The 23,293-nt window shown below is 39.5% G+C and overlaps 1 protein-coding gene across 9 annotated transcripts in view; it reads left to right on the top strand.

The window, feature by feature from the left end:
* Nucleotides 1-23,293, top strand: part of Ptpn2 (protein tyrosine phosphatase, non-receptor type 2) — a 71,687-nt gene that overhangs the window by 35,511 nt on the left and 12,883 nt on the right. For 7 of the 9 annotated variants that reach the window (XM_026783553.1, XM_013349617.2, XM_026783552.1 and 4 more), the window contains 4 exons: nucleotides 8,409-8,507; nucleotides 17,857-17,991; nucleotides 20,221-20,430; nucleotides 22,653-22,805. In XM_026783553.1, coding sequence (XP_026639354.1) covers nucleotides 8,409-8,507; nucleotides 17,857-17,991; nucleotides 20,221-20,430; nucleotides 22,653-22,805 — 597 coding nt within the window. Of the gene's footprint in view, nucleotides 1-59; nucleotides 161-8,408; nucleotides 8,508-17,856; nucleotides 17,992-20,220; nucleotides 20,431-22,652; nucleotides 22,806-23,293 lie in introns of all 9 variants that reach the window. The other 2 variants (XM_013349615.2, XM_026783554.1) reach the window with 2 other exon arrangements.

The raw sequence follows: 23,293 nt of genomic DNA, 5'->3' as shown, positions 1-23,293 counted from the left end.
AATAAAAAGGAATGGAAAAGTTGAAATGACAGTCATGATTTATCGTTCTCTGCTTTCAGATGATCACAGTCGTGTTAAACTGCAGAGTACTGAAAATGATTATATTAACGCCAGCTTAGTTGACATGGAAGAGGCACAAAGAAGTTACATCCTAACACAGGCAAGTAGTGCGGTGCTGGGCAGAAGCCTTAGAGTAGAGCTTGGCTGCTGGGCTCTACACAAAGCTGAACATGTGGTGACATTTGCAAATGACTTGCTATTTTTAGTTTTCTGATTCTGAAATCAGTTGCAAACATCATAGTTTTGGAACTTTAAATACATTGGTAAAAAGTAAGATTGTTTGTACTGTTCCTATTTTCAATGGAGGAAATTCTTCTGAAATGGCTTGATGCAATTCACTTCAGGTAAATTAACTTCTTGCACTGTATCTAATATAGCTTTTGTTATTTTTTGTTAGTGCCTTGGGGTTCTCTTCCTCTAACTTGTTTTGAAGAACCAGGAAGGCCCTTGAATGCTCTTCTCTGTCCATCCCTGCACTATAGTATATTTTCAGAGAGTGCAGCTCTGTTATCGTGTAGTTCACCATTATCAAATCAGAGAGGTTAAAATGCAACCCTGTCATGCCTCCCAGTCAGAAAGCCTCAGAAGTAGAAGCTTTTATGTTTGATAGTTTTAAATTTTACTTTTTTATGTGTCTCTGTGTACATGTATATGTTTATGTGCACCAGGGTACCCACAGACTCCAAAAGAGGGTGTCCAGTAGACAGTCTGGTGTTAGCCATAAAACATGGGTGCTGGGAACCGAACTCTGGTTTTCTGGAAGCAGGTGCCCCTGACTGTATCTGTGGCATCATGTTTGAAATTTTTAAAAAGTTTAACATACCTTCTATTTGAAAGACAGAAAAAGTGTGAATTGTTTTAAGTTCAACTTAACGTACCTGTGAGCCATTAGAATTTTCTGTCAGAGAAACAAATTATTTTGCCTAAAGTAAAGTTGCTCCTGTAACTAAAAAGGAAAGAAAAGCAATCTGGTATAAAACTGCCTAAGTATATCAGTTCACATTTCACATAACAAAATAAAGATCGATAATATACATTTGAAAAGATGCTCTGTTTATCCCCCTCTTAAGGAACTTTGATTTATAGCGGCCCAGGCACTGAGCATCTACCAAGTACTAATCAGCCTTTTCCCTCAGACCTCCTCCTTTCCTAACCTCAGATCTTGTCCTGACCTCTGCTCCTACCCTTCCTTCTCCCAGTTACTCTGAAGGTTGTTTACACCCAGGAGAAGAGGTATATGTAGTATACATGATTCCATCCAGAGCAATGTATACTGATTGAATAAGAGTGATGAGCTGCTTCCTGCCGGACCCATTCGAGATACAGCAGAGAATTAGCAAGAAGACACTGTTTGCTACTTCAGGGATTGCTAGTGTTCTAGTTTCATGGCCACAAGCAACTATTTGACATTACAAAACAGATTTGCCTGCAGTGATACTATACTTAAACATCCAGAATATGGAGAAGTAATTCAGCTATGCTGAGACTAGTATTAGTACATATGCTGGTTCCTTTTGGAGACTGTACTGGCTAGCGACAAGAAGCCGAAACATTCCTTTTTAACTGCTTGATTCTCACTAAAGCTTAATTGGAAATTTCCTTGCAATAAATATTCACAACTTTAATAACCTCAGAGCTTTTTCTTCTCTCCTCTACTCCCCCCCCTCTTTCTTTCTTATTTTAGTGTTTCAAGATAGGGTTTCTCTGTGTACTTGGCCGTCCTGAAATTCACTTTGTAGACTAGGATGGCCTGGAACTCACAGAGATTTGTCTGCCTGTGCCATCCATATGTTGGAATTAAAGCCATGCATCACCACCTCCGGGTAACCTCATAGCTTTTATAAGTTGAATCACTTGAGGTCTTCTTTAACTTGGACCTAGTATGATTTTCTTCATGCAGTGGCTTGATAATAAACAACTAAATAATGTAATTAGTACTTGGTGGCTACAAATGCGATTGAAAAGCAGACCTGAAAAATCCAGAAATGTTAATATGCTTATTCCAACATTAATTTCATGAGAGGACTGATGTGGGTTGAATGAATTAGTCTTATATATACCGTTAAGAAGCAGTCATTTATGGGGATTGGGAGTGTCAATTTTAATTTGCTGTTTTACAGTAACATGGTTTATGCTCAATCATAGTCATTTATGGTTTTCTTAAATCAATATTCAGAGTTAAAAATATACTTTTTACTGAAAATGAACAAAAATATGGAAAAGCATAATGTGTTACGTACTCATTGCTATGACAAGTACTTGAAAGGACATTTGAAGGAAAAAAGTTTATTTTGGCTTATAATTTTAGAGACTAAGTTTGAGGTTAGCTTTAAGGCTAAGGTGAAACAGAATATCCTGGAAAGTAGGACCCAGAGAGAACTAGCTGTGTGATAAGGGCATTCTCCAGTACTGTGCTTCCTCATGCTAGGCACCACATCCTAGTGCTACCGTACTAATCAACCAAGAAATTCACTTTTGGTTAGGCCCAAGCCCTCCCAAAAGTCCCTCAAGAAACATCAGGCCCAAGGCAGAAAATTTCATACTTAAGCCAGGACAGATGGTTGAGCACCTTTTACACAGCTGTCCCTTCTCTGCTGTCCTTTCCATCAGTATCATTGGTTCTTTCTCTTACTCCTCTTTTATTTCTTTATTTTTTAAAGAAATTTTTAATTATTTATTTCACTTTATTTTATGAGCATTGGTGTTTAGCCATGGAAGTCAGGTCCTCTGTAATTGGAACCACAGACAGTTGTAATCTGCCATGTAGGTGCTGGGAATTGAATCTGGGTCCTCTGGAAGAACAGTCAGTGCTCTTAACCGCCAAGCTATCTCTCCAGCTCCAAGACAGGTCTTTCTTAAGATTCTCTCTTAGCTATCTCCATGTTTACACTTCAGTCTTGGGGACGGTGGTTTGTTTGCGTGTTGTTTTTGGCAGAGTATGGTCTAAGGACCTCACACAGATGAATTGAGTACTGTTACATCTGAACTGTATTCCCTACCTAGGACCTTAGTTCTCAACCTCTGTCACCTACGGTGGGGTATGCTCTGCTTTAACAGAATCTGTGTTAAATTCTGCTGATAACACTTGACTCTTCATCTGGAGATTTATTGAGAACGACTCTGGCAGTCACTACTTAAATAAAACAGGTTTCCTTTTTAAAAAAGGAAAAAAACAGACATGGTAATGCATGGCTGTAATTCTAGGCAGAGGAGGATCAAGATTTTCCAGATCAGTCTCAATTCATGGGATCTTATCTCTAAATAAACACATAAATCCCCCTACCTCTGTGAGCATTACATTTTAATGAGAAGTAAAATTATTTCTTATAAAGAATTAAAAGTTAGGCAGATCTGAGTTTGAGGCCAGCCTGGTATACAGAGTGAATTTTCAGACAGCCAGGACTTTTATATAGAGAAACCTTGTCTCGGGAAAAAAAAAAAAAGTTTTGTGGGTTAGCAAAATGGCTCAGCAAGTAAAGGTGCTTACTGCCACGCCTAACAATCTGAATTTAGTCCTTGGGAACCACATGGTATAGAGAACCAACTCTTTCAAGTTGTCCTCCTACTTGCTACTCTGAGGGACACATGATGTATATATATATACACACACATACACATTCTGAAATATATACACACACAAAATAAATAAGCATAATAAAAATACTTTTATAACATTTTCCCTACTTTGCATGTTTTGTATAACTGTTGAACAACCTTTGTGTTAAATACTATTATGCTACAGAGGAAGAATGTGATTAAATAGTATAGTCATACAGTGAATAAGACGAAGCCAAAATTTGAAGCTACAGTTCTTCTCTACTGTGTTTTTTTTAGACATGTCTTCCTTTCTAATAGATTTATGTATTTATTATATATACTGTTGGAGGAGGCCGCTTGTTGGTTTCCGGTCACCTGGCTAGCTTAGACCCAAAATAATCACATAGAAACTGTATTAATAAATCACTGCTTGGCCCATTAGCTCTAGCTTCTTACATATCAATTTAACCCATTTCTATTAATCTGTATATCACCATGAGGTTGTGGCCTACTAGCAGTTTTCAGCACGTCTATCTCCAGCAGTGGCTCCATGACATCTGTCTGACTCCGCCCTTCTTTCTCCCAGCATTCATCCTAGCTTTCCCTGCCTACCTAAGTCCTGCCTTACTATAGGTCCAAAGCAGTTTCTTTATTTATTGATGGTAATCACAGCACACAGAAGGGACTCCCACATCAGTATACTATGTTCTGTCTGTCTGCATGCCTCCCACCAGAATAGGGCACCAGATTTTCTTATAGTTGGTTGTGAGCCACCATGTGGTTGCTGGGAATTGAACTCAGGACCTCTGGAAGAGCAGTCAGTGTTCTTAACCTCTGAACCATTTCTCTAGCCACTCAGCCTGTTTTCTTATTGAACCATGGACCACCAGCCCAGGGATGGTTCTATCCACAATGCATTGGGCCCTTCCTCACCAATTGCTAATTAAGAAAATGCCATATAGGCTTGCCTACAGCCTGATCTTTTGGAGGCTCCCACCTCCTTTTTTTTGGACAGGGTTTCTCTGTCCTGGAACTAGCTTTGTAGATCAGGCTGGCCTTGAACTCACAAAGATCTGCACGTCTCCTCCCAGGTACTGGCATTAAAGGCTTATGCTACCACTGCCCGACATGAAAGAATTTTCTTAATTGAGGTAATTGAGGTTTTCTCCTCTCAGATGTCTTTAACTTGTTTCAAGCTTACAAAAGCTGTCTAGCACACTAATGTGATACCTAACAACTCAATTATTTATTGTCACATTTTTCTGTTGCCACTTTTATTGGGAACAGTAATAATGGGATTAGTGATTTTTTTAAAAAAAGGTTTATTTAGCCGGGCGGTGGTGACGCACGCCTTTAATCCCAGCAATCGGGAGGCAGAGGCAGGCGGATCTCTATGAGTTCGAGACCAGCCTGGTCTACAAGAGCTAGTTCCAGGACAGGCTCCAAAGCCACAGAGAAACCCTGTCTCGAAAAAACAAAAAACAAACAAACAACAACAACAACAAAAAAAAGGTTTATTCATTATGTATGCAGTGTTCTGCCTGAATATATGACTGCAGGCCAGAAGAGAGCACCAGATCTCATTATAGATGGTTGTAAGGCACCATGTCAGTTGCTGGAACTCAAGACCTTTAAAGGACAGTCAGTGCTCTTAACTGCTGAGTCATCTTTCCAACCTCAATCTTTTTTTCAAGTTTCTAAAATTTCATTATGAAAATTCCTGATTTTCAGTTTCATGATTTTTAAATAATATTTGTCTCTAGCTGTTTTTATGTGTCCAGATAAACAGGACTCTACACAGTGTGAGTGTGAGAATTTGTCAGTTTTTTGTTTGTTTTCTTTTTCTTCTGGTTTCTGTAAATGCATGTCTCTTGTCCTGGGCACGTGTTCCCAGAAACCTGACAGGCCTTTCCCAAATAATTGACTCAGAGGCTGAATATGAATTATACATGCTCGGCCAATAGCTCAGACTTATTACTAACTAGCTCTTACATTTTAAGTTAGCCCATATTTCTTACTTATGCTCTGATATGTAGCAGTATCTTTATTAATGCATGGCATGTTCATCTCCTGCTCCCTCTGTGTCTGGCTGGCAACTCCTTACTCTGCCCTCCTCCTTCCCATCGTCCTCAGTTTGGTACCTCACCTATACTTCCTGCCTGGTTTCTGGCCAATCAACGTTTTATTAAACTAATTTGAGCTGACAAATCTTTACAGTGTACAAAAGGATTATTCCACAACAGATTTCTTTCTGTATTTTTTTTTCATTGCTCTATGGATATTTTAACCTAAATCTTGAATTTTTTACTTTCTGTGTCTAGTTGGTAGGTTAATTGAAGGAAATCAGCCTCCTTCCTAGTTCTTCACCTGAGTAGAGCAATCCTTATTGTATTTTTCCTAGTTGCAGCCCTGGCCTATACAAGTTGCTCAGTTCCACAGAAATCAGCGTAGCATTGGAAAATGTTTTCTTGCCACCAGATCTACTTGCTCTTCGGGTGTGGTTCGCTCCAGTGTACCCACACTTTTACCATGTGCTCTTATGCACCTTGCTTGATATTTAGAACATGTAGAGTGACCTTAACTGCCCCTGTCTTTCGTATCACCTCTCTGCCAGATTCGTGCTGTATAGCTATACCGTCTCAGACTTTCTTACAACATAGGACCTGATGATTTGAATATTTGATGCTAGTAACTTCTCACTCTCCCCATTTGCACTTTGTAGGGGCTGAGACTACATTTTAGTAATGCCTATGCATAGCGTGTTACTTGATCAGAGAGAGAGAAAATCTACATTTAATGTTTGTTACTTACAATATCTAATTGTTCTTTGTTGCTTATTAGATTGTCTTTTGCCATACTCTGTTTTTTCTAATCAGCGTTGTATGTCATGTCCATTTTAATGTTTAAAAATTTGGTAGCATTTCAGCAGTTGGTGGTGGTACATGCCTTTAATTCCAACACTGGGAGGCAGAGGCAGGTGGGTCTTGGAATTCAAGGCCAGACTGGTCCACAGATAGAGCTCCACAAAGAAACTGTCTCAAAAAAAGAGAAAAAAAAAGAAATAAAAGGAAGGAATTTTTTTTGTATCATTACTAGCTGATAGATGAATTTCTCTCTTTTTAGAATCCTTTGTTCTTTATACTATAACAGCTGTTGCATGTTTTCTGTCTAGTCTTTAGAACCAGTAATAGAATTGGGGTATGAATGTGCACACAAAGGACTTCTCTACTAAGTTGCTTCATAATTATTTTTAAATAGCATTTTCTTTATTATTTATATGTATGTGTCCTTGTGTATTTTCTTATATGTGGTATGCATATATAGGCTCCTCCTGAGGCCAGAAGAGAGCGTTCTATCCTATCCCCTGGAGCTGGTTATAGGTAACTGAGAGCCACACTGGGGTGCTTTTTTTCTAGTCTCACTTCATGGTTGTTGTATTTTGTTTTGTTCTTTTCAGAGAGGATTTCACTGTATAACCCTGGCTAGCCTGGATCTTACTGTGTTGACTAAGCTAGCCTTAAACTCAAAGAGAACCATCTCCTTGATATTAAAGGTGTAGGTCACTACACCCAACCCATGATTTTTATTTTAAGATGAAAGAAAAAGGTGTTCATTTTACTGGGGATTTTCTTATTTCGGTAGAGAGGTTGTTTTATCACCTTTGGACTGTATGTTTTATATTGGAAATAGATGTGTACATTGAATGAAGATAATCTAATTCTTTAACAGTAAGGTCGTAATTTCTCAGCTATCTAGCAATTTTACAGGTTAACCTTAGAGTTTGTTTACTTAAGCAGTATGTATTGAGTATTGGCAACACACCAAAAAATATATCTGCTCTAAAGATGATTTCAGTCAGTGTAGAACTATCTGAACTCTCAGTTACACTCTGGTCTTTCCTGCTCATGACACTGAGCTGTCTGGCACATTGCTCGGGAAATGGTCTGCATGTTTAGATGCAAGTTGGTTTTATAACTTAATGGTAGAGCGTTTGCTCGGCTTTCATGAGTTACATGAGTTTCCTGGGTTACATCTTCAGCCCTACAAGAAGGAAGGAAGAAGGTCCAAGTTGGGCATGCTTCATTGCCTGCCTCCCTCCCTCCATTCCTCCTTTCCTGTCCCCTCCGTAGCATTTTGTAATAAAGACGGTTGCCCGCTTTTAACTCTGCCAGCTGATACTCTGTCAGATGATACAAACTGATTTGCAGGCACTTTGATGATTTTTTTTTTCTGCAAGTTCCTTTGTGTTGACTTGGACTGGTTGGTCAGTCAGTAATGACATAAACTTCCTCATTTCTCACAGATTCCCCCCATGATCTGAGATGTCACTTGTCTGTTGCAGAAACTGAAAAGAGTCAAATTTCCTTTCTGACTTCCTTTCTAGTCTGGACGTGAACTCCCAGATATTTTCATGATTCTGATTTGCCTGTGTGTTAGGCACCTTTGGTCATGATAACAAAGCTATAATAATATGAACTAAGTTGACTTTTTTGGCACAAAATCTTGCCTGTATTTTATAAGTGTTGAATAATTGAATATAATATAATTGAATCTAGTTATCCAACTCTTATTTCTGAACCCCAGGTATCCCATACAGTTCTTTTTCTGCCTAAGTCAATAATATATCTTTAATAATATAATGGAAAAGTTTTATTGAATGCAGACTATATTTTGAATTTAAGTGTATTTAAAGTCCTGCTTCACTTAGCAGGACCTAATCCACTGACCATCACAGTCATCACAGCAGCATCCTCGGAGCCGTGTCCTTCCCCAGCTCCTTTCCCTGATATGTTCTTGTTCTTTTATTACAGGGGCCACTTCCTAACACATGTTGCCACTTCTGGCTCATGGTGTGGCAGCAAAAGACCAAAGCAGTTGTCATGTTAAACCGAACTGTAGAGAAAGAATCGGTGAGTAATATTTAATACTTATAGTTTAGTTTGCCATCTGTGATCATTAGTTTATAAATGTTTCATTTTGGGAGCGGGTACTCATTTATTACTGTTGACCTTTGTTGGCTAAAGGGTGATGGCCAGTATATTTCTGACCAGCGAAATAATGAATACTTTTTCTTCCTCTCATTTTTATTATAAATTTGTAGATTCATAGTACTATATGTCTTATTCTGTTGCATGAGGACATTTTCATGTAAGTGTAGCTGGTGTGTTGAGCTCGCTCTCTGCCTTGCTCCTCACTCCCTTTTCTCCCACTTCTCCTCTTTTAGCCCTTTTCTTTTGTACTCCTAAACAGTTCCTCTTCCACTTTCACGTCCATCTCCTAGATTTTGTATAGATAGGCAAGGTAGAGAAACACTGTTTTTCTGAGATTTTCATGTTTCACTTGATATGTTTATCTCAGTTGCATCTATATTTCTGCAAATAGCATAACTATGCTCTTTTTGGTTAAAACTTTTCATTCTGTAAATATACCACATTTCTTCATTCATCTGTGGATTCCTGAGTTGGTTTCATAACTTAGCTTTTGTGAATAGTACCATGGTAAACGTTGATAAAATGTAGGTCTCTCTGTGATACCCAGAAGTATTATAGCTGAGTTGTATTGTAGCTCTGCTTTCAGTTTTTTTGTGGAACTTCCATACTGATTTCCACAGTGGCTGAAGTAGTTTACGGTCCCATCAATAGTGTGCGCCAGCTCCCCTCTGTCCTCAACCTTGCCTGCAGAATTTTTTGTTTTTTGGTGGTGGTGTTACTGTTCTCTCTCTCTCTCTCTCTCTCTCTCTCTCTCTCTCTCTCTCTCTCTCCCCTCCTCCTTCCCTCCTTCTCCCCCCCCCCTCTTTGTAGCCCTGACTGTTCTGGAACTCCCTATGTAGAACAGGCTGGCCTCTTAGAGATCCACCTGCCTCTGTGTCCTGGGTTGCATCACTATATCCAACAATTATTTCTTTTCTTAACGATTGTCATCCAGCCTAGAGTGAGATGGGGATTTCAGTGTAGTTTTAGTTTGCATGTCTCTGGTAGCTAGCAAGGCTGAACATTTTTTCATGTATAGAGTGACAATTTGTGTCTCATCTTGTCTATTCATTTCATTAGCCCCTTTATTGACTGGGTTGTTTATGTTTTTGAGTTTTTTGTATATTCTAGATATTAGTCTTCTGTCAGATAAAACGGTTAGCAAAGATATTCACTAGGTGTTCACTTAACCACTTGCTTTTCTGTGCAGAAACTTCATAATTTCTTTTTTTTTAAGATTTATTTATTATGTATACAACATTCCTTCCATGTATGCTTGCATGCCAGAAGAGGGCACCAAATCTCATTATAGATGGCTGTGAGCCACCATGTGGTTGCTGGGAATTGAACTCAGGACCTCTGGAAGAGCAGTCAGTGCTCTTAACCTCTAAGCCATCTCTCCAGCTCCTGAAACTTCATAATTTCATGAGATTCTTTTTGTCAGCTATTGACATTTGTAATACAAATTCTAGTTGGTCTTAATGATAAAAACCAATAGTCAGATACAGGGGTTAATGCTGAAGATGAGAGAAGCAGAGAGGCCAGCAACTAGAGAGTTCTTTTACCTCTACCAGTGCTCAGACCAAAGGGGTGATCCTGTCCTCAGACTGCATCTCCATGCTCCATCTGTCTCCCCTAAACCTCAGATTGCACTGAGCTCGCATCTCCGGAAGCCTTATTCCTCTTTGCTGAGCTGTAATACTCCTGTCCCTACCTCTCTATTGCTGGCATTAAAGGCGTGTGATCCCAAGTGCTGGGATCTGTAGCAGGGTCCACATCATCTCTTGTCAGACTTGGCTGCTGTTTTCAAGGCCCTCTGGCAGACCCTGGCTGGCTCTACTGTGCATGCTCTTACTATCAGTATCGGCCAACTGCCTCTCAGGTCCATTAAGGCTTAGTCATTTCACAGGAATCACCCTTGTGTGAGCTTTTTCTCTTTTAAACAGATTCAACCTTGCGTAGCCCAGGGTGGCTTTGAACTAACAGAGATCCTTCTGCCTCTGTCTCCTGAGTCCTGGAATTAAAGTTGTGTGCCGGCACTGCCTGGCCTCTGGTGACTTAGCATTCTGATATTCAGGAAAACTTTTTACTTTTTTTTAATATTTATTTATGTATTTATTATGTATACAATATTCTGTCTGTATGCCTGAAGGCCAGAAGAGGGCGCCAGACCTCTTTACAGATGGCTGTGAGCCACCATGTGGTTGCTGGGAATTGAACTCAGGACCTTTGGAAGAGCAGGCAATGCTCTTAACTACTGAGCCATCTCTCCAGCCCCAAACTTTTTACTTTTTAAAACATAAGATGTCACTGCAGACATTATTTCCCAAGTGAGTAGAGGCCCTGTTCAGAAAGTCACTGCTGTGTGCATGTTCACTGGGGGAGCAGAATTTATTCTTCATTGATTTGTGCTTTAGTTTTAAGACAAGGCCCCTCACTAAACTTGGGGGCCCTTGTTTTGACTGAATTGCTTGTGAGCCCTCCGGATCTGCTTTTGTCTATCCACCCACTGGACTCACGGTAACACCTGCACCAAAGATCACCTGATTGAAGCTACATTGGCTTTTTCTGGGTTCCCTTTCTATTGGATTGATCCATTTTTCTTTTTGTGAAAGTATTAAGCCTTTTTTTGTTATTATGGCTCTGTGGTATAACTTGAAATCATGTATGATGTATCATTATTGTATTTTTGTTTGTTTTACTTTTTTGTTCAGAATTAGATCCCCCCCCCCAGTCTTTAGAACTTTCATAAGAGGATTCTTTTGTTTGTTTGTTCACTTGGGGAGTTTTGTTTAGTCCTGGATCTCACTCTTGTAAACCAGGCTGGCCTAAAACTCACAGAGATCCTCCTGCCTCTGCCTCCCTAGTGCTGGGATTAAAGGCGTGTGCCACCTCTGCCCAAGAATTTTTTTTTTTTTACTAACCCACAGTTCCTGCCCTTACAGTATTAATTCTTCTGATATATGAGGAGGAAAAGTTTTTCCATCTTCTACTCTCTTATTTTTTCTTTAGTTCTGTAGCTTTTGTTGTAGAGATCTTTCTTTTTTCTTTTCTTCTTCTTTTTTTTTTTTTTGGTTTTTCGAGACAGGGTTTCTGTGGTTTTGGAGCCTGTCCTGGAACTAGCTCTGTAGACCCGGCTGGTCTCGAACTCACAGAGATCCGTCTGCCTCCCGAGTGCTGGGATTAAAGGCGTGCGCCACCACCGCCCGGCTGTAGAGATCTTTCTTTACCTAGGTTTGTTACAAGTTTTTTTTTTTTTAAAGCTATTAGAATGAGATTATTCCCTGATTCTTTGTAAACATGTTTGTCTTTTCTTTTTCTTTTTTTTTAAGCAAAAACTCTATTCCATTTTACCAATAAAGACTTGGGAGCCAGATGCTGGGGTAAAGACCTACTAGCTCAGAGAATCAGAAAAAGTCCCCAGCTGACCTTCCTCCTCAGGCATCCCAAAAATTTCCTTTCTGTTTCACAGTCTCAAACAAAAACTCCAACGGAATGTTCCTCCCTTCTACTTCCTGTGTGAGTCTCTGTCCATCTTTCTGATTCTCTCTTAGTTTCTATGGTCTTTTTCTTGTTCATTGCCTGTCAACTGGTTACTTGCTCTACTTGACCTATGGTTAATTTTATTTAATCCTGTTTACAATAAGCACAAAGCTCTTGGTTTATGCTAGGACAGAGCCACACTACAGCTAGAAATAGATTTTTTCAGTAAGTAACGCAGTCTCTCGGGGTTCACAGTGTGATCAAATATCTTGCCAACATGTTGTTACTGATATAGAAAGTCTACTGATTTTAAATATTAATTTTGTATCTTGACACTTGCATAAACTGTTCATCAAATCTAAGAATTTTCTGATGCAGTCTTTAGGATATCTTATATGTAGGATCTTTTATCAATATGTAAGGGTGCATAGGCTTCTTCCTTTCCTGTTTGTATCCATTCATTTCCTTCTCTTGTCTTACTCTAGTTAAAACTTCAACTACTGTATTGAATAAGTAAGGGTAGAGAAAGATGAAAACCTCTGTCTTGTTTCCTATTGTAGCCAATATGTTTGAATTTTCTCCTGGTGTGATGTTGGCTATAGGTTTGTCATATGTAGCCTTTGTTGTGTGTAAATATGTCCTTTTTAATCCTAGTCTCTTTAGGACTTTTATCATGAAGGGATGTCTTTTTAACATCATGTGTTTTCTGTCCTTGAGTCAATTTATGTGGTCAAGTATGATTTTTGATTTGCTATGTTGAACCATCCCTGAATCTCTGGAATGAAGCCAACTTGATCATGGTGAATGATCTCTTTTCTGTGTTCTTGAATTCATTATGTATACAACATTCCTTCCATGTATGCTTGCATGCCAGAAGAGGGCACCAGATCTCATTATAGATGGCTGTGAGCCACCATGTGGTTGCTGGGAATTGAACTCAGGACCTCTGGAAGAGCAGTCCGTGTTCTTAACCTCTAAGCCATCTCTCCAGCTGTGTTCTTGAATTCAATTTGCAAGTATTTTATTGAGAATTTTGTTGTTATATTCATCAAGACAGTGGTCTATTATTTTATTTATATGTTCTGCCTTTGTCCAACATTACTTACTATTAGAGTAATGCTGGTTTCATAAAATGAATGCATTTGCTTCACTGAGTCTATGTATTGCTTCTTTAGTTTTCATTTCATTAGTTTCTACCCTGATCTTATTTCTTACAATCTATACTTTTGGACTTGGCTTGTTCTTGTTTTTCCAAAGCCTCAGATATTGAGATAACTCTGATGCATTTATTTACTTATTTTTATGTTAGGCACTTACAGCTATAAACTTCTCTCTAGGACTGATTTCATTCTGTTTCACAGGGTTTGGAATATTATGCTGTAATTTTTTATGCAATTCTATACACATTTTTTTGTTCTCTTTGATGTCTTCAGAGATCCATTCTCATTCAGTGGTATGTTTTTTTGTTGTTGTTGTTGTTGTTGTTTCTTTCTTTTTTGGTATTTTGTTTTCAATCTATAGGCCTTTGTATGTTCTGTTGTTTTTCTTGTTTTGTAGTTTTATTCTATTGAGGTCAAGTGGAGTATAAGACAATATTTTAATTTTCCTCAAGATTTGTTTTCTATAAGAGTATTGTGTGAATTCTCCGGTGAGGCAAACATTTGCTCACTACAGTGATAGGACAGACAGTTGTACTCAAGTGCATTTGGGAGGCTAAGAAACAGCACTTTTTACAATAGCATATATGTGAAGTTAGTTTTAGGAACACTAGTGCTTTAAAATTAATGTTTCTGACTCCATTACCAAAGAAAAATACCTGTGTCAAAGCCAGCCATGGTGATGAACACCTTTGATCTCAGTACTCGAGAGGCAGAGAAGTCTCTGAGTTTGAGGCCACCTGGTCTACAAAACGAGTTTCAGGGCAGCAGAGCTACCTCAGGAAACCATGTCTCAAAAAACAAAATGAAAAAAGAAAAACATCTCTCCCTCTCACCAGCCACTGTTAACTGCCTATAAACCCTTAGAGGGAAGAGCCTGGTAAGTTTCTCCATTTGTTATGGAATGTTACAGGGCTCAATATTGTACGGATCTCATGGGTAATCACTGCTGCTGCAGTTCTAAGACACAGTGGCATCTCATTCCTCGAGGACAGTATTCCTCAAGAGTGATCTTATTTAAAGGAAATTTCTTGGAATGCTGCTAAGAACATGTAATCTGTGTTGTTTGCATAGTGTTCTGTAAATGTCTTTAGGTCCATTTGATCCATCATGTCATTTAACTCAGATGGAGTTTTATGTCAGGGTGGCCTGTCTGTGGCGAAAGATTGACTTGCCAGTGAGCCCCTAGAAGTCACTCATCTCTGCTCTCCCACATCTGTGTGCTCACCTCTGTCCAGCTTTACTCTGTGGTGCTGGAATGGAGTCTCAGCTTCTGGTGTTTATGCAGTGACCACTTTAGCCGCTAAGCTTAGTCTCCTCAGTCCCGTCTTTGAGTTCTTTGGAATTTCCTCTGCTTAAAGATCATTATAGTGGGATTACAGTGGGACTAGTTTGTTTTTGTTCTTTTTGTTTGTTTGTTTGTTTGGTTTTTGGGTTTGGGTTTTTGTTGTTTTTTCTTTTTTTGGAACAAGGTTTCTTTGTGAAAGAGTCCTGGCTCTATTGGAACTCACTCTGTAGACCAGGCTGGCCTCAAATTCATAGTTATGTAACTGTTTCTGCCTCCCGAGTGCTGGGATTAAAGGCATGTGCCACCCCGACCTGCCTGGTACTAGTAATTTTTGGAGGCATCATACTGCCTTGGCTTTTCATGTTTCCTTTGTTTCTCTTCTGCATATGTGCATCTGCGGTGAGGTTCTTTGTTTGTTTGGTTTTCATCTTTTCCTGTGGTTTTTGTTTGCAGTGTTCAAGAGGAACTAGGTTGTAGGGTAAAGGTGTCATTTTATCTACTGGGCTATCACCAGCTGTTGATCCCTTGAAAGGAATAATAGTAAACAATCACTAATTAAGAGTAAACTCAAATAGGCGTTGGTGGTGCTTAACTTTAATCCCAGCACTTGGAAGGCAGAGACAGGTGGATCTGCAGAACAAGTTCCAGGACAGCCACAGTCCCTGTCTCGAAAAACCAACCAACCAAACAGCCTGGTCTACAGAGCAAGTTCCATTACAGTTAGGGCTGTTACACGGAGAAACCCTGTCTTGAAAAACCAACCAACCAAACAAACAAACCAAGAAAGTAACCCCTATGTACATATATACAAACAATCAAGTAACAATCACCACTTACACTTGAGCTGTTATGGAAAAGAAAGGAGCCCGTTTAGAGTATTTGTGTGCTGAGATACTAGTTACTGTGGGTGTGAGTGAAAAACAAAAATTCGTAACATGAAGGGCCTGCTTGTTGGGATTTCTGTCCTATCCAGTACCCCACAGCCAGCAAGCCCCAAAGAAAATCACACAGAGATCTCTATAAGTTATAAAGCTAATTGGCCCATTAGGTCAGGCTACTTATTAGCTCTTGTAGCTTATATTAACCCATTATTCTGATCTATGTTAGCCATGTGGCTCAGTACCTTTTTCAGTGGGGCAGATCACATCTTGCGGCTTCGGTGGTCTGGGCAGGAGTGGGAGGAATCAACTTCCTCCTTCCCAGAATTCTCCTGTTCTCATGCATCATTTCTACTTCCTGTCTGGTTTTCCCACCTATACTTCCTGCCTGGCCAATCAGCGTTTATTTAAAACATGATTGACAGAATACAGATTGGTTCCAGAACATTTAAGAATTGGGTCTTCAGTTGGGCACTGGTGATGCATATCTTTAATCCAGCACTCAGAAGGCAGAGACAGGTGGATCTCTGCAAGTTGGAGGCCAGACTTGTCTACATAGTGAGTTCGAGGACAGCCAAGGCTACACAGAAAAGCACTGTCTCAAAAAAAACAACAAAATCCAAAAAACAAACAAGCAAAATAATAATAATAATAATTGGAAGGGCAAGAGGACCATTTGAGTGTATATAATATTCACCATCAGTCCTTGTTGATAATCTATCCACTTATTCTAATATTCATGTCAAGTCATAAAGAAGGACTCATGGGCATTAAGGTTTTTTTAAGATTTATTTTCCTTTTATGTGTATGAGTATTTTGCCTCAATGTGTATGTGTGGCACCACATATGTGCCTGGTACTCTGAGAGGTCAGAGAAAGGCATCAATCCCCTGGAATTGTAGTGAGCCACCATGCAGGTCCTGGGAGTCAAACCTGGATCCTCTGCAAGAGCATCAAGTGCTCCTAACTGCTGAACCATTTCTCTAGCCTGTTGTGGGCATTTTCATCACTGATTTCTTACATGTCAGTAAAAGTGCATCTGCTGTTTTAGTACTTAAAAGTCATTTTGGCAGAGTATAAAATTTTTTTGGCTCTTATTTGATAACACTCATTTCTTTCTAGCATTATATAGCATTATAGATTACTATCCAAGTCAAATGAATGTTCTTTTATTTATTTATAAATCCATTACTTATTTTACCTACATTACTTGAAAGGGTTTTCTCCCCTTTTCTTTTTTTTTAATTTATTTTATATTAAACTTATGATTATTTGCCTGTGTAGGTGTACATGTGTATACCTGCTGAATCCCCTGGAACTGGGTTTATGAATGATTCTGTACCATCATATGGGTGCTGGGGATCAAACCCAGGTGCTGTCAACCACCTCTTGACATCTCTTGAACCTGTCTCCCTTTTTCTTTAACATTAAATTTTCCAAAATAAGTCCTGTCATTTGATCCGTTTCTCAGGTAAAAAATTTTGGCCTTTGCCAGGCGGTGGTGGCGCACACCTTTAATCCCAGCACTCGGGAGGCAGAGACAGGCGGATCTCTGAGTTCGAGACCAGCCTGGTCTACAAAGCTAGTTCCAGGACAGGCTCCAAAGCCACAGAGAAACCCTGTCTCGAAAAAACAAAACAAAAAAAACCCCAAAAAACAACAAAAACAAACAAACAAAAAAAAATTTGGCCTTTGAGTATGTAGTTTTAAATACTCTTTCACAGTTGGTATTTGTTCTGCTACTGTTTGTTGGTGGTGTTCTTGTCCGTTCCCCCTTCCCCACTACATATATTGAATTTTCTTTTGCATTTCTTCTGATTGCTTTAATGTTGTTTCTATTTCTCTCCTTATTGTAAAATGTCCTGTTTACCTCTTGTGCTTTATTTGTTATCCTTAATCTGAGTAACAGTTCTTCTGGTTGGCTGTCCTGGAACTCACTCTGTAGACCAGGCTGGCCTTGAATTCATAGAGATCCGCCTGCCTCCCTAGTGAAAGGAGTAAAGGTGTGTGCCACTGCTGTCTTGAAAGAAAACCTCGTTAGTGTTTTCTGAAGATAAGATTCTTGTAAGAGCCTGATATTAGAAATCCAGAGTGAATGTGTTAAAATGTTATTATGCTTTAAGACTAGCACACTTTAGCAGGGCATGTCGGCTTATGCCCTTAATCTCAGCATTCAGGAGGCTGAGGCAGACAAATCTCTGAGTTCACAGCCTCGTCTATACAGTGAGATCCAGGACTATTTAAAGAGATTCTGTCTCAAAATAAAAAAGTATATCACATTTTTATGAACATGTTAGCTGTTTATGGATTTTTAAATTTAAAGGAAACGTTTTATGGAACTACTTTGCAAGATGTCATTCTCATTAAAATACTTCAGATAGTCTTAGGATACAGTACCTGAAGAAATTTATACTATGTATATGTGAGGTTTATTTTCCTTTTTATGGTTTTATAATATGTCTAAACTATTGTTCTTAAATTTAGGTTAAATGTGCACAATACTGGCCAACAGATGACCGAGAGATGCTGTTTAAGGAAACAGGATTTAGTGTGAAACTCTTATCTGAAGATGTGAAGTCATATTATACAGTACATCTACTGCAGTTAGAAAATATCAATGTAAGGCTTTTCTGGTTTCAGGGTTTCGGTTTCATCTGATGGTTTTAAGAATTCTTTATTACTAGGATTGGTACTGTGCTTGAATTTGAATTTTTGTAATAGTATCTAGTCATAAACATGTTTAGATTGTATTTCTGTAGAAAGTAACTGAAGAAATCCTGAAAACAAAGAATTATAATGTTTAGATTAATATTAATATTTGAAGATTGAAAATTAATTATTGGGGCCAGAGATTAAGAGTACATGTTATTCTCGCAGAACACCCAGGTTCAATTCCGGCACCCATATCAAGAAGCTTACCACTGCCTATAACTCCAGATCTAGGGAAATCAGTGCGCTCTTCTGGTCTCCACAGCCTCTGGCACATACATGATGTACATAGATATATGAAGACACTCAAACATACATAAATGCAAATAAGTAAATTTTAAAAGAAAAAAAGAATTTTGCCATGTGGTGGTGACACACGCCTTTATTCCCAGCACTCAGGAGGCAGAAACAGGCAAATCTCTGTGAGTTCAAGTCCAGCCTGATCTACAGAGCGAGTTCCAGGACAGAAAGGGTTACACAGAGGAACCTTGTCCTAAATAAAATAAAAAGATAACAACCAAAAAAAAAAAGAAAGAAAGAAAGAAAAAAAAGAATTATTAAAAATGCAGGAAGGGATGTTCTGGATAGAACGTATTGATCGAGTACTTGATTAGTATACTCTAGGCCCTAGATTAGATTAAGTCCCAAGAACCAAAAACTAAAATATAAGTGGGTAGTGAATATTACTGAGTTGTAAGGAACTTTCTCCGCATGCTTGAAGGTTTAGGGTTCAGTGCCCATCACCCAGAAAATGCAAACATGCTTGGGAATAAAGAGAGAATCACTGGAACAAACTTGAACTTACATTCCAGGTCTACTACTCAGTAGAGGTATGGTTTCCTCATCTATAAAATGGAAATTGTATATTTGCAGGGCTATTGTGGAGAGCAAATGAAGGTATGGATCTGTATAAAACATCTTGTGCCAGTATGATAGCTCCTGGTACTTAACTACTCTTGGAAGTAGCCCAAAGATCAAGAAAAAGACATATTGAACTTGGAAGTGACCATACAGAAATGTGACTCTATTGAGTTGGGAAGAAAATGTTAAAATATAGTGTAGAATATGATCTCAGGAATATTTACCTAGATCTTTTCTCCAGAGGTCCATGTCTGTCGTCGCACATGGTTCTGACACATGTTCACAGGTGACTGTCAGTGAACTGCTGCTGTCCCGAGTATCAGAGGGGCCGCTTTTCCTCTTTCGCATTTATCTCTTTGCTTGCACTGTGAATTAGAGTAAGTTAGAACAAACAAGGGAGAGTGTTTCGAGTTGTTGATAGTAACCAGGACAACTGCAAATTGAGGAAATGTGGCCAAGTTGACCTTAAGAACGTGTTCAGTCTGTTTAGTAAAATAATGTTTGAGTTGATTATTAACATGCACTAACAACTAAAAATGAAGATAAATAAATACGTGCATGTACTTTTTAGATGGGTGCAAGTACCTTTTAGTGTTAACTCTTTATATGGGTGGAAGTACCTTTTATTGTTACTCTATTTTTTCCCTGGCAAATGCAGCTGCATTATTGTATTAAAGCCCAAGGCTTGGTTTTCCTCTGCCCAGCCTCATGATCCTCCCATATCTTATAGGTCATCTAATGATTTTGTTTAGTGGTTGTTGTTTTTGAGACAGGGCCTCAAAATGGCCTGAGCTTCTGATCATCCTATCTCTATCTCCTAAGTGCTGGGATTACAGGCATGTACCACTATACCCAGTTGTCAGAGATTCTCTGCTGTCAGAGATTCAGCCAGGGTTTGGTGTATGATTCAGGACTTTCTATATATAAGGCAAGCACTCCTTCCACTGCTATAGCCCCATCTCTAGTTTCTTTTGTTTTCATATGTTCCCAAAACATGTTTCTGCAACAATAACTACGTACTTATATACTTAAAAAAAAATTAGAGGGCTACAGAGGTGGCTCAGTGGTTAGGAACACTAACTGCTCTTCCAGAGGTCTTGAGTTCAATTCCCAGCAACCACATGGTGGCTTACAATGATCTATAATGGAATCTGATACCCTCTTCTGGTATGCAGGTATACATGCAGATACAGCACTAATATACATAAAATACAATAAATAATTTTAAAAAAAGGAAAAAAAATCGGAACTAACTTCCCCTTGATTTTCACATTTCAGAGTGGTGAAACCCGAACTATATCTCACTTTCATTATACCACCTGGCCAGATTTTGGAGTTCCTGAGTCACCGGCTTCATTCCTCAATTTCTTGTTTAAAGTTAGAGAATCTGGCTCCTTGAACCCAGACCATGGACCTGCAGTGATCCATTGTAGTGCAGGCATTGGGCGCTCTGGCACCTTCTCTCTTGTAGACACCTGCCTTGTTCTGGTAAGTGTCCATGGTGACCTTATTTTGGGTTTGTGGGCTTTTTGGTTTGGCTTGGTTTCTCTTTGTAGCTTTGGCTGTCCTGGAACTCTCTTCGTGGATCAGGCTGGCCTCAAACTTAAGAAATCACCCACCTCTGCCTCTCAAGTATTTTATTCCTATAAAGGCATGTACCACCCTGCCTGGCCAGTTCTGTGTCTCTACTTTGTTTTGTTTTATGGTTTTATAATATTAATGAGGAACAGATAAAGTTTTTTGATTTTTCAAGACAGGGTTTCCTTGTGTAGCCCTCGCTGTCCTGGAACTCGCTCTGTAGATGAGGCTGGTTTCAAAATCAGAAATCCATCTGCACCACCACCACCACCACCCAGCTGATAAACATTTGTAAAAAATTTTAAAATTATGTTTATGTGTTTTCCCTTCAAATGTGTATGTGTGCCGTGTGCATGACGGGAGCACCAAGTTCCCAAAACAGAGTTGCATACAATTGTAAGACAAACCCTGGTGCTCTGTGATAGCAGTCAGTTCTTGTATCCACCTCACCCCTTCATCTGTCTTAACTGTTTCTATAGGCAGCAGTAAGTTCTAATGTCATATCCTAAAATCTAGTGTTTTTAGGTTAAACTTGTACTTTCTTGTTGAAAATCCCTACCTTCCACTGTTTAAGTTAGCTCTAGCTCCTGGCTGGTATATGAGTGTGTCCAACAGTTCCAGAGCTTCCCCAAGAAATTTGTCTCAGTCAGGCTTGGCTCGTACCTGTCATCTCAACATTAAGTAAGCTGTGACAGAAAATTTGCCTCATGTACACAGTGCCATGTTTGTAATCCCAGAACTTGGGAAGTGGGGGTAAGGTAGGTCCCTAGAGCTCACTGACCATAGCTTACCCAGATCCAGTAAGAGACTGTCCCATAAAACAAGAAAGAAGTCCATCTGTGGTGGCATACACCTTTAATTCCAACAGAGGTAAAGGATTCTCTCTGAGTTCCAGACCAGCCCAACTACATAGCAAGTACTTAAATGATAGGCTGTGGTCTGGGGTTATGAACTAAAATAAAACCTTTCCTTCTAAGCTGCTTCTGGCCAGTGTTCTCTCTAGCAACAGATGTGAAACCAGGACACCACATGTTAGTACAGAGCCAGTCTTGAGACTCTTGTGTGGAACCCCAAGATCTATACTTTTTTTTTTAACCCACCACCCACAGCCGCAACCGATTCAAGCTCCCTCCTCCTTTTCTGTTTTGCTCATATGTATGTTTGCACCAGGTGCATTCATGCCTGGTCTGCATGGAAGGAAGAAGAGGATATCAGATCTTCGGAAACTGTTATCACAGATAGATGACTATCTGTAATATGACTGTGTGTGCTGGGAATTGAATATTCAGTGTTCTCAATTGCTAAACCATCCTTCCTGCCCCCTTCCATTCTTTCTTTTTATGACCTTTAGTCTATGACCTTTGGACATAGGGGATTTCTAGGTTCTCATGCCTCTTTTAATACCTGCCTTCTTTCTCCCTCGTTTTATTATAGAATCAAACCTATCGATAATTACTTTGTGCCTTGATTTCTGTATCATCTAGTCCTTCAGCATCCACTAGTTTTGTTTTTTGTTCCCCCCTTTTTCGGGGGGGGGGTAGTTAGGTTTTTTTTTTTTTCTTTTCTTTTCTTTGATACAGGGTTTCTTTGTGTAACCCTGGTTTTCTTGGAACTTGCTCTATGGATCAGGAAGGGAGGGAGGGCAATAAATCAGTCACATTAAGAGATAAAAATAAAGCCAGACCATGGTGGTACACTCACGAGGCAGAGGCGTGCCAATCTCTGAGTTAAAGGCCAGCCTGAGCCTGGTCTACAAGGAGCTGCAACCTAGAGAAACCAGGTCTCAACCAGAGAGAGAGAGAGAGAGAGAGAGAGAGAGAGAGAGAGAGAGAGAGAGAATGAAACTACCAAGAGCAGTTACCCTTGTTTTGGCCAGAAATAAGTGTGACTTCTTACTTTCACTGAGTATTGATCAGAGTGAATGAAATTGCTGTGATTGGAATTGTGTTAATATCTAGAGACCCTTCAGGTGCTGCTTTGACAGCCAGTGTATAAGAATAATGGGTTGTTGCCATCGTGTGTCAAATCATTTTTTCTTCAAGAAGATCTACAACACAGCTAAGTTCTGAGAGGTGACCTTGTATTGTTTCTGTTTCCTGGACTTAGACAACTTGCTTTTGCCTTTGTTGCAGATGGAAAAAGGAGAGGATGTTAATGTGAAACAAGTATTACTGAATATGAGAAAGTATCGCATGGGACTTATCCAGACGCCAGACCAGCTCAGATTCTCCTATATGGCTATAATAGAAGGAGCAAAGTACACACAAGGAGATTCAAATATACAGGTAAATCACGGTCACTACTATCAGATAGTGTCAGTGCTAGAATTAAAGGCCAGTGCCACCGCCACCTGGCTTAATGTAATTATTTTTATGTGTGTGTACATGGTTGTGTTTTTGGCCAAGTTCTGATGTGCATGTGTACAGAGGACAAGGGCCAATGTCAGATTCATTGTGTGTGTGTGTGTGTGTGCGTGTGTGTGTGTGTGTGTGTGTGTGTGTGCGTGCGCGCGCGTTAAAGCAGGGTTACTCTGTGTAGCTTTGGGGCCCGTCCTGGAACTAGCTCTTGTAGATCAGGCTGGCCTCGAACTCACAGTGATCTTCCTGCCTCTGCCTCCCAAGTGCTGGGATTAAAGGCGTGCGCTACCACTACCTGGCTTTACAGTCACCCCAAGGTTCCTCTGTAATGGTGCATTCATTTTTGGCCTACACACCTAAAATATCTGACAGACTTTTCTGTGACACAGGTATTTTTAAGGATTATTTGTCTTGGC

This window comes from Microtus ochrogaster, chromosome 18 (assembly GCF_000317375.1).
Source record: "Microtus ochrogaster isolate Prairie Vole_2 chromosome 18, MicOch1.0, whole genome shotgun sequence".
Classification (NCBI taxonomy): Eukaryota; Metazoa; Chordata; class Mammalia; order Rodentia; family Cricetidae; genus Microtus; species Microtus ochrogaster.
This window is presented reverse-complemented; position numbering and strand designations above follow the sequence as displayed.